The sequence below is a fragment of the Schistocerca nitens genome, chromosome 1 (assembly GCF_023898315.1).
Source record: "Schistocerca nitens isolate TAMUIC-IGC-003100 chromosome 1, iqSchNite1.1, whole genome shotgun sequence".
NCBI classification, from domain to species: domain Eukaryota; kingdom Metazoa; phylum Arthropoda; class Insecta; order Orthoptera; family Acrididae; genus Schistocerca; species Schistocerca nitens.
In genome coordinates this window covers 513,934,633-513,946,818 of record NC_064614.1, presented here as the reverse complement: position 1 = coordinate 513,946,818, position 12,186 = coordinate 513,934,633, and the positions used below count along the sequence as shown (strand labels likewise).

At 43.5% G+C, this 12,186-nt stretch overlaps 1 protein-coding gene across 1 annotated transcript in view; it reads right to left on the bottom strand.

Annotated features, from left to right (window-relative positions):
• Positions 1-12,186, bottom strand: part of LOC126253228 (probable 3',5'-cyclic phosphodiesterase pde-5) — an 824,318-nt gene that overhangs the window by 372,086 nt on the left and 440,046 nt on the right. Inside the window, exon 2 of the mRNA XM_049954419.1 lies at positions 2,352-2,441. Within this exon, the coding sequence (XP_049810376.1) occupies positions 2,352-2,441 (90 nt within the window). The remainder of the gene's footprint in view (positions 1-2,351; positions 2,442-12,186) is intronic.

Sequence of the window (12,186 nt, the reverse complement as noted above, 5' to 3'; positions counted from 1 at the left end):
CTGGTTTTCTGGACACTACCCCAGCCTATTACATCTGGAATGGCCTACAAAATCATATGAGATGAATCATACAGAAAATCTGTGGGACATGTAGTGACAGCGGATGAATCAGTGACATTGGCATCTTCTCAGTTTGGTGGAATTGCGCGATCAAACCCTTAGCGATTGGCTTAATCTGGACGCGACGTACCAGCACAAACCTGTGGACTCACTAACCTAATCCTGGCGGCTCTTAAGTAACAGAATGCAATCATACAAAGAGCACATGATTTCTCTAGTTTTTTGTCTGGTGAGCTTACTGTATCCAGCTTTAGGCTGCGATGCCTACGAATTACTCGACAATCTCGGTTAGCTCCTCTGGTATTATTTTGATCCACCCATCACAACAGGCACTTTCTATTTTGAAGCTAACACATGTACCGGAGATCAAATACCCATCTGTCTACCTACATTTAAGTATTAGATGGTTTCCAAAACTTTCTTAAGGCAGATGTAGGAGTTGTGGGTTTGTAAAGAAGTAGTGTGATGTCCTCACCCACCTTTCCCAACTGGAGCTTATGCGCCGTCGGTAACGACCTAGTCGCCGACGTGATGTTCACCTTTAATCTTCATTTTTCTTTTTCCACACATCTAAATAACTAGCGCACACAAGTTTTTAGGCATACAAAAATAGCTGCAAACCTAATTGTATTCCACGTAATAGAAAAATGAACACTCTGTATTCGGTCTAATGACATACTGGAAAAATATGTCCTCTCTTGTTTCCTTTGGCCGTCCTCCCAGCATTTCAGGTCGACCTATGACAGGAGCAGAGATAACTGAAGATGGAAACCCACGTCCGAAACCGTCGACCCCCAACGCACCAGAGTATCGCATTTATAGGAGATAAAGCCTGTTTACACAGCAGCTAGCTCTCTCTTCTCCACTGGCGATGATGGCAATCAGTCACCATATACATCTACATCTACATCCATACTCCGCAAACCACCTGACGGTGTGTGGCGGAGGGTAACTTGAGTACCTCTATCGGTTCTCCCTTCTATTCCAGTCTCGTATTGTCGTGGAAAGAAAGATTGTCGGTATTCCTCTGTGTGAGCTCTGGTCTCTCTGATTTTATCCTCATGGTCTCTTCGCGAGATATACGTAGGAAGGAGCAATATACTGCTTGACTCGTCGGTGAAGGTATGTTCTCGAAAGTTCAACAAAAGCCCGTACCGAGCTACTGAACGTCTCTCTTGCAGAGTCTTCAATTGGAGTTTATCTATCATCTCCGTAACGCTTTCGCGATTACTAAATGATCCTGTAACTAATCGCGTTGCTCTCCGATCTTCTCTATCTCTTCTATCAACCCTATCTTGTACGGATTCCACACCGGTGAGCAGTACTGAAGCAGTGGGCGAACAAGTGTACTGTAACCTACTTCCTTTGTTTTCGGATTGCATTTCCTTAGGATTCTTCCAATGAATCTCAGTCTGGCATCTGCTTTACCGACTATAAATTTTATATTGTCATTCCATTTTAAATCATTCCTAATGCCTACTCACAGATAATTTATGGAAGTAACTGCTTCAAGTTGCTGACCTGCTATATTGTAGCCAAATGATAAAGGATCTTTCTTTCTATGTATTCGCAGCACATCACACTTGTCATCACCGAATAACAAACGACATTGCTAGACATTCAGCCTACAGGCCGGTCAGCGTAAAATGTCACGTTTTCCGCCGAAGGGGTGACCTAGTGGCAGGCTCCAGCACCTATAATTTTGATGCTTTGCAGCGTCATTGGATGATGTTTCTGGACACGGGTTTCTATCTTCGATTTGTTCCTCAAGACACCCTTTGCAACCACTCTAAGTTAGTCGCAATATTTCTCGAACACCCAGTAAATGTACGACGTAGTAACACCTGTAATGCCGGCTGGAGTGGTTCAAAATGGTTCAAATGGCTCTGAGCACTATGGGACTCAACTGCTGAGGTCATTAGTCCCCTAGAACTTAGAACTAGTTAAACCTAACTAACCTAAAGACATCACAAACATCCATGCCCGAGGCAGGATTCGAACCTGCGACCGCAGCGGTCTTGCGGTTCCAGACTGCAGCGCCTTTAACCGCACGGCCACTTCGGCCGGCGGCTGGAGTGGCCGAGCAGTTCTAGGCGCTACAGTCTGGAGCCGCGCAACCGCTACGGTCGCAGGTTCGAATCCTGCTTCGGGCATGGATGTGTGTGATGTGCTCAGGTTAGTTAGGTTTAAGTAGTTCTAAGTTCTAGGGGACTGATGACCACAGCAGTTAAGTCCCATAGTGCTCAGAGCCTTTTGAACCAACACCTGTAATGCTATCCGTCAGAGCTTACCTGTCGCCGCATGCTGTTCGCAGTTGAGAACGGAGCCATTGCCGTGAAGAGACGTCTGCGACTGCTGCTGTTGCTGCTGGCAGCTGCTGCCTGCAACACAAAACGACACAAACTCTCAGCCGAGGCGCCTTGTCGGCCTACAACAGCATGCAGTGTACATTTTTGTGTAATATGCTGGTGGACGCACCAGTGTTAGTTTGTAAATTCTACACTACTGGAAAATAAGGAACATTACTCGCGAGTTCTGTGCTCATCGCAAACTCATAGTGAGTGTATCAAAAAGTGATTTTGTGGTAGTGGCTCATGTCACACATTCGCATGGCAACAAGTAAAACGAAACAAGTCTGTCACAGGACTCTGCAGCTGCACCAGCGATTTTAAAACTCGCTGTTGCTCTGGGCAGCTTACATCCTAGACTGTTAGCTTTGTTCGCTTCAGTGTCATATAGATCAGCTGTACGCCAGCGCTTTAAATCCCATGCATTTACTACAGAACTCGCCCTTATATCACTCTAACGTGGTAAGCAAGCCAGCGAAATAATTTACAAATAAGTAAACTGTTGGATAAACCCCGTAGGATTAATAACGTTGTCAAAACTAAATTATTATCGTTCAAATCCAATAAATTTTCATTGTAAATAATTCATACATTTGCGAATCTTGGCGTTTCACAATTACTAATTCAAATGAAAACAAAGATAAATAATAATTAATGTAGTACAGCAGAGCAATATATGCGGAACACGTACGTGCAAAATTTGTTTAACGGCGCATTATTCACGAATTTCAAAAGCAAACACTCGAGGCCTGACAGCACAGTTTCTCATTACTAATTGCGACATAAAATTGCAGTTCAGTATGCCAATTTAGTACAGCTAAAACTAGCAAACAAGGCCATCACAGGCATTTCTCAATAATAATTGTAGCAAAATATTTAATGTTATCAGTTGCCTCAAGTTTCACAAATAAAGTTGGTAAGGGCAGCCAAACTCAGTCATCGCTACCACCATCAAATATTCTGTCAAGTGAAAATTTAAAGTATGAATATACGCTCGCAATAGTTATTCCAAGTCCAACAAGAAGTTTAGGTATAAGCCTGCTAGGTCCATCGATCGGCACCAGGACAAAGTTACAGCGCTTTAATAAAACGGCTGCTTCGCCGTCCAGACCGAAAATTAGAGGCTACGTGCGCATTACTGCTTGCATTAATTACTTTCTGTGACGTCACACAGTAATAAATCCCTGGTAAATATTGAAGGAAACAATACCATTAAAAACTACGGGTATCTGCTTACATACAGATAACGTCAGAGCAATCCCACAATTATTACGATCGTTCCGCTACCTCTCATTTCAAAAATAATACAGCATAACATAAATTATTAGCAACATTCCTAAACATATTTATATCTGATTTTATAATATGAATTAGTTATGTGAAAATCATAAAATACATATGACCAACTTGAAGAAAGTGCGCTCTTCTGTCTCCTAGATACGCGCTATTTCAAGAAAACGTTTTACTACCTATTATTCAACTTCCATATCGATGTAGTACAACTAATCAATTAAAGTATATCTAATAGCTAATTGCAGGTATTCATTATCTGGAATGAATAGGCAAGGAACTATGTAATTCTTGCCATCTTCATACTACGTGTAGCTTTTGGAGGATTTATGACTGCGACTCATACGGTTCACTATATTTTTTTTAAACCATCTGCAACATTTGATATACTTGCAGGATTTTATGATGTGATGTTTGATGACATCGTCGGCTTTCATTTGATAAATCACATTACGTGATTGCTACAATGGCTTCATTGATACTAATTTCTATTGTCTAGCGTTATATTCAAAATTAAAAATAGTTGTAAGTGCTTAATATTTATCGTAGAATAATGTTAAAACTGCAATGTACTCCTCTCGTGTTTGTACGACATATTTGATTTGGTTGTGCCATATTGGCAAGGATTGTAACGCAGTTTCCCTGCAAATGCAATATACATCATATATTTCATTCACTGTAGTGGACACTGTGTCTTCTCCAACAGCCTCACCTATGGCTGCGTTGACCCGCCTGGAAAATCTCGTGCCCATCGAAAACTACTCTAATGAGCAGCCAGTCACGCACTGCCGTAGTTCATGTCACAGACCTGCACATCGATCATAGAGAAAGTCACTGCGGAAGAGAATGCTTGTGTTAACAGTCACGTCAGGGAGCAATAAATCTCCCACGGCACTATGTTCTTCAGATGTTTAAGTGCAATCGCATTGTGATCACGAATAAATTGGAATGAATTGTCGAAATATTGCTGCGCATGCTAGATGAAATACAGGGTGTTTCAAAAATGACCGGTATATTTGAAACGGCAATACAAACTAAACGAGCAGCGATAGAAATACACCGTTTGTTGCAATATGCTTGGGACAACAGTACATTTTCAGGCAGACAAACTTTCGAAATTACAGTAGTTACAATTGTCAACAACAGATGGCGCTGCGGTCTGGGAAACTCTATAGTACGATATTTTCCACATATCCACCATGCGTAGCAATAATATGGCGTAGTCTCTGAATGAAATTACCCGAAACTTTTGACAACGTGTTTGGCGGAATGGCTTCACATGCAGATGAGATGTACTGCTTCAGCTGTTTAATTGTTTCTGGATTCTGGCGGTACACCTGGTCTTTCAAGTGCCCCCACAGAAAGAAGTCACAGGGGTTCATGTCTGGCGAATAGGGAGGCCAATCCACGCCGCCTCCTGTATGTTTCGGATAGCCCAAAGCAATCACACGATCATCGAAATATTCATTCAGGAAATTAAAGACGTCGGCCGTGCGATGTGGCCGGGCACCATCTTGCATAAACCACGAGGTGTTCGCAGTGTCGTCTAAGGCAGTTTGTACCGCCACAAATTCACGAAGAATGTCCAGATAGCGTGATGCAGTAATCGTTTCGGATCTGAAAAATGGGCCAATGATTCCTTTGGAAGAAATGGCGGCCCAGACCAGTACTTTTTGAGGATGCAGGGACGATGGGACTGCAACATGGGGCTTTTCGGTTCCCCATATGCGCCAGTTCTGTTTATTGACGAAGCCGTCCAGGTAAAAATAAGCTTCGTCAGTAAACCAAATGCTGCCCACATGCATATCGCCGTCATCAATCCTGTGCACTATATCGTTAGCGAATGTCTCTCGTGCAGCAATGGTAGCGGCGCTGAGGGGTTGCCGCGTTTGAATTTTGTATGGATATAGGTGTAAACTCTGGCGCATGAGACGATACGTGGACGTTGGCGTCATTTGGACCGCAGCTGCAACACGGCGAACGGAAACCCGAGGCCGCTGTTGGATCACCTGCTGCACTAGCTGCGCGTTGCCCTCTGTGGTTGCCGTACGCGGTCGCCCTACCTTTCCAGCACGTTCATCCGTCACGTTCCCAGTCCGTTGAAATTTTTCAAACAGATCCTTTATTGTATCGCTTTTCGGTCCTTTGGTTACATTAAACCTCCTCTGAAAACTTCGTCTTGTTGCAACAACACTGTGTTCTAGGCGGTGGAATTCCAACACCAGAAAAATCCTCTGTTCTAAGGAATAAACCATGTTGTCCACAGCACACTTCCACGTTGTGAACAGCACACGCTTACAGCAGAAAGACGACGTACAGAATGGCGCACCCACAGACTGCGTAGTCTTCTATCTCTTTCACATCACTTGCAGCGCTATCTGTTGTTGAAAATTGTAACTACTGTAATTTCGAAAGTTTGTCCGCCTGAAAATGTACTGTTGTCCCAAGCATATTGCAACAAACGGTGTATTTCTATCGCTGCTCGTTTAGTTTTTATTGCCGTTTCAAATATACCGGTCATTTTTGAAACACCCTGTACGAGGGTTGTCAATAAAATAGGTTCCGATCGGTCACTAAATGAAAACCACTGGGAAAATCCGTTAAAGCTTTGCACAGATGTGTTGGGCAGTATGCCCGTCATTTGCATCGAGACGCTCTTTTCAGTTTTGAGTGAACAGTGAGCACGTAAAGATGCGTAGGGAATAGCGTCTCCCGCCAAGTATGAGGGCCTGGTTAGAGATTTCGCCTGTGACCTGCAGCCCACATAACACAGCTGTCGAGCAGTTGCGCTCCTGCAGCGTTTCCGATGAGAAGTGTTTGATCACCCACAATACAGTCCGTAATTGGCTCCCCCTGAGTCTCATCTCTGCTCACAAGAACAGCTGGCTATGAAGACAAAATTTTTCCACAGACAACGAGCTGGAGACCAGTGCAGATAACTGGCCGAAAGCACAGGTGGCTGCTTTCTATGACGATCATATTGGAAAGTTGATACAACACTACGACAACACTAGATGGTGGAGCGGCAACTGTGTAGGAAAGTAGGTGGAAGCTGTATCTGACTGTTGCAAATAAAATATTTCTGGTTTCCACTGTGGTTTCCATTTCGCGATCGGAACTCACTTTCTGGACAACTCTCGTCTATGGATGAGGTGTCGCTGCTTCAGCTGTGGTCTGTAAACATATGTGAGTCAAGTTATGGACATCCTCTTACTGCAGATGGATGTAAAAGGCCGGAACGACAATACGAGTAGATCCAAAGGCACGTAGCACCTTACGTATCGGAATGAAACATTAAGAACCGTCTCACTGCTATGGGATCCAGTCATCTTCCAGCTGTGTGATACACATTGCGGGGGAGAGCGGCTCCACGTTCGTCAGTGATCAATGCAGATTCTGTATGTTTTCAAGTGAATAGAAAAGTTCAAATCCGTCCTCCATGGTGTGGGAGGCTTCAGGCTGGAAGTTTCGTTCGTCTTTAGTCCATGTTCACAGATATGAGAAGCCAACGCCTGCTACATCTGTTGTGTTGTTACTGCTGTGCTGCTATCAATTTGTTAGCAGGATACCGATCTACGGTTTTATCAGGATAAAGACAGCCCACAATGATGGCCAGAAATATCTTCAGACGATAAATTCTTTCAACACTAATTCCACATGGTGGGATAGCAATTGACTCTGTATCCAAGACAAACCACATCGAATCGTAATTTTAATTCATACAAGATATACGCTTCTTCTGCAACCTGTATAGGTTTTGAAGAATATTCAATAATATTTTCAGTCGAGAAAACTTAACAGGTCAACTACTAGTCAGCGTTCAGCAGTTCTCTTCGAGGCAATGAGACCGCTGTCGCTCGAAGAGGACAGCTGAAGGTCGGTAACTCTTTGACTCTGCGACTACAGAGATCACTTGGTTTTGAAGTGAACTTATAGAGCAATGTTAGGAGCTCTTTTTCATCCGGAAAGGAAATTACTTGAAGACTGCTCGATAGAGAGCGGAAAAGGTGAAAATCTGAGGGCACAAGATCAGGTGGATAAGGTGGGGCCGGAATGACTTCCAACTCCAGTATAGTGCTTTTTGTCAGTCTAGCAGAAGGCGAGCGGTAGTTATCGCCTAGTATCATGACTTCACGTAGTCTTCCTGATCTTTGTTCTTGGGTTGTGATTACAAGACGGCTCAAATGTTGTCAATAAATGTCAGCAGTGATGGTTACATCTAGGGAAATCGGCTCGTAGAACACCATACCGTCGTGGTTCCAGCAAATGCATAACATTATCTTTCAAGGATACGCGAAGTTCTTTGTGCAGGGAGTAGCTGCTTTGTTCAAGCCCAAACATTAGTTTGTTTTCCGTATGTTAGCATACAGACGCTATTTCCCGTCACCAGTAACGATACAGGATAGGGATGGAGATATCACCAACTGATGACGAGCAAGTAGAAATGCACATATGGCTACGTGCTGATTTTTCGTCATTTTGGATTAGAGGATACGGTACCCATACATCCGATTTTTGAGCCTTCCCCAATGCGTGCAAATGTCGCACGAAAGAGGAATAACAACATTTTATGATATTTACCAGTTCTAGAGTACGTTGATGCGCATCATTGTGTATTAACGCATTTAAACGATCTTTATCAAAACCCGAAGGTCTTCCTGAACGTGATCAATCACTAACGCCAAACATGGAGAGTTACTTAATGTCAAAACGATCCTCCTCAAAACGAGAAAACCATTTTCTTGACTTCCTCAGCCCAATAGCATCATCCCCATACACGGAACAAATGTTTCTGGCTGCCTCCGCTGCTGTCACCCCTCCATCGAACTCAGGAAGAAGAATATTTCGGAAAAGTTTGGAAAAGTTTCTATTTCTCCACTTGGAACTCCATTTTATAGCGTTCACAGCACCACTCATTATCTCTAAATCACGAAATGACAATATGTAGACTCAAAAAGCAACAGTGAACTACGCTGCTGGCCATTAAAATTGCTACACCAAGAAGAAATGCAGGTGATAAACGGGTATTCAGTGGACAAATATATTATACTAGAACTGACATGTGATTACATTTTCACGCAATTTGGGTGCATAGATCCTGAGAACCCAGAACATCCACCTCTGGCCGTAATAACGGCCTTGATACGCCTGGGCATTGAGTCAAACAGAGCTTGGATGGCGTGTACAGGTAAGGCTGCCCATGCAGCTTCAACACGATACCACAGTCCATCAAGAATAGTGACTGGTGTATTGTCATGAGACAGTTGCTCGGCCACCATTGACCAGACGTTTTCAATTGGTGAGAGATCTGGAGAATGTGCTGGCCAGGGCAGCAGTCGAACATTTTCTGTATCCAGAAAGGCCCGTACAGGACCTGAACATGCGGTCGTGCATTATCCTGCTGAAATGTAGGGTTTCGCAGGGATCGAGTGAAGGGTAGAGCCACGGGTCGTAACACATCTGAAATGTAGCGTCCACTCTTCAAAGTGCTGTCAATGGGAACAAGAGGTCACAGAGACGTGTAACCAATGGCACCTCATACCATCACGCCGGGTGATACGCCAGTCGGGCGATGACGAATACACGCTTCCAATGTGCGTTCACAGCGATGTCGCGAAACACGGATGCGACCATCATGATGCTGTAAATAGAACCTGGATTCATCCGAACAAGTGACGTTTTGCCATTCGTGCACCCAGGTTCGTCGTTGAGTACACTATCGCAGGCGCTCCTGTCTGTGATGCAGCGTTAAGGGTAACCGCAGCCATGGTCTCCTAGCTGATAGTCCATGCTGCTGCAAACGTTGTCGAACTGTTCGTGCAGATGGTTGTTGTCTTGCAAACGTCCCCATCTCTTGACACAGGGATCGAGACGTGGCTGTACGATCCGTTACAGCCATGTGGATAAGATGCCTGTCATCTCGACTGTTAGTGATACGAGGCCGTTGGGATCCAGCACGGCGTTCCGTATTACCCTTCTGAACCCACCGATTCCATATTCTGATAACAGTCATTGGATCTCGACGAACGCGAGCAGAAATGTGGCGATACGATAAACCGCAATCGCGATAGGCTACATTCCGACCTTTATCAAAGTCGGAAACGCATTTCTCCTCCTTACACGAGGCATCACAACAACGTTTCACCAGGCAATGCCGGTCAACTGTTGTGTGTATGACAAATCGGTGGGAAACTTTCCTCATGTCAGCACGTTGTAGGTGTCGCCACCGACGCCAACCTTGTGTGAATGCTCTGAAAAGCTAATCATTTGAATATCCCAGAATCTTCTTCCTGTCGGTTAAATTTCGCGTCTGTAGCAAGTAATCTTCGTGGTGTAGGGATTTTAATGGCCAGTAGTGTACAAATAAAATTGGGAACCGATAAATAAAAGCGTAACATGCAAACGCAAAACAAAAACGCTACGAACTTAACGCACCTAACTTATAGATTTATCCCAATGCATTCATGGAAAAATGCTTGCGGTTGCCTATGACACCACGATTATATCCAAGCATGCACCTCTTCGTCCGAAGCGAGTCTACGCACACGAATCTCCATCTTCACGTCTTCAAAATATGGAAATCCCATGGAAGAGATCGGAAGACATTGCAAAAACTGAAGCGCGTCATAGCCTAGACGCCCAAGAAATTTGATGGACGGCATCATGTTGTTGCAGGACGTTTCCCGCCCATATGTTCACAATATTGTTTCGACTACGCTGCAGAAATTTTGTTGTGAAGCCCTTCGACATCCTCCTTACAGTCCCTTCCTCTCCCCATACGATTTCCATGTTTTTGCGGGCCTGAATAAAGACACTGCTGGCCGTTGATCTGCTTCGGACGAGGAAGTGCACGCCTGGGTAGAGTAAAGCTTAGTACGAAACCTCAAATGTGCGTCCATGGCACTGGCCGTCTTGTCTCACAGTTAAATTTTGAAATAATTAACAGTTTACTTACTTTTTCCCCATATTTCTCGTTTTCTTTTAACTGCCCCATATAACTTCAATGTTCATAAAAATGAAATATTTGTTTTTCGGGCAACTTTTTTCAGTGTGATAGCTGATAAAAAGACGGGGTACATTTATCGTTTCATAAATCTGTTGGAATTCCTGTCTGAAGACAGCTATGACGATTATCAAACATCACAGAATAACCGACTGGTCATCAGTTGATATTGTTACCTCGTTTGCTGAACGGTTACTACATTTTATATTAATTAATATTGTTGCATACACAGAGCAAATTTTCATTTTTGGCTCTTGCTCATCTAACATTCCGATACACAATTGTCTTGTACCGCATTTATGCAAACGTTGCAGCTCAGCGGTACATGGAACCATGAAATAGTATTCAGGTTACATACTACTGTGCTTCCAAAGAGCCAGGGATTTGAAAGGCCGTTACTTTTCAATACACGAGGGAGCTCGATAAGACCACTATCATGCTGCACACCTTTTTTGTCCTGCTAGTATTAGCATTGTAATGCCGCTATTCCAGAAATTTAGATAAGCGGCGCTAGTATAAAACGACTGCAATGGCTCAATAGCATATTGCGCACGAGGACAATGAAAACAACGTAATAGACTATTAGAGCGGAATAGATGCAAGGTGTGACCGAAATATACCCCTTATCTTGCACAGTGGTATGCACAATTTGCACGTGGATCGCACTTATTTATGCTGGTTAGAAAGACCAAGCTTGTGATCCAGTCCATGAAAGAAACACTGCGCAAGAGCGACGGGTAGATTGACAATGAAAACCTAAAATCTACTGAAATAGTTAAAACGAAAGTCTATTAAACCTGCCATGAAACAGTTTATACACTGAGGCCATCTCATTTCTATGTTTTATAATTTTCTCCATCAGAATATTTTTCGAGCTAATTCCTAAGAAATTCATAACTTATACGCACCGATGTAAGTAAATAAATTTCCCCCTTGTTCTTCAGATACTGTTGATAATTTATCTTTAGTTGCGCCTCGCAAGGCAAAAAATGATATTTACAAATAATGTAGAGAACACACTTGATATTAACAGACCAATATTGTGCCCGGGATCGATACATAAATGTCACTCAAAATTTGTACCAAATGGATTTAGAGACTATTCAATACTTATGAATACAATGTAAAATCACTAAAAAATTTAGCGAATACTTCGACAAACCAGTTCAACTGTACTTCAGAAGTTACTGAAGTATTAACACTTCTCTTGTATCAAATTGAACTAACTATATGGTTCCAGAGACATTATCAGGTCTCAAACATCTACAATGTATACATGCAGACTGAAGCGACAAATGAAAATTTTTGCCAAGGCCAGGACTCGAACCGGGGTTTCTTGCTCACTAGGCAGACACGCTAACCTCTACCCCACTGTGGCCAACTGCCTTTGCGCAACTGAACGGACTCCCCTAGCACGCGTCCGTCCTCAGTCCAAATTCCCATTCACGCCTCGGCCCCCGTGGTATTCCCCATAAACCCTAACAG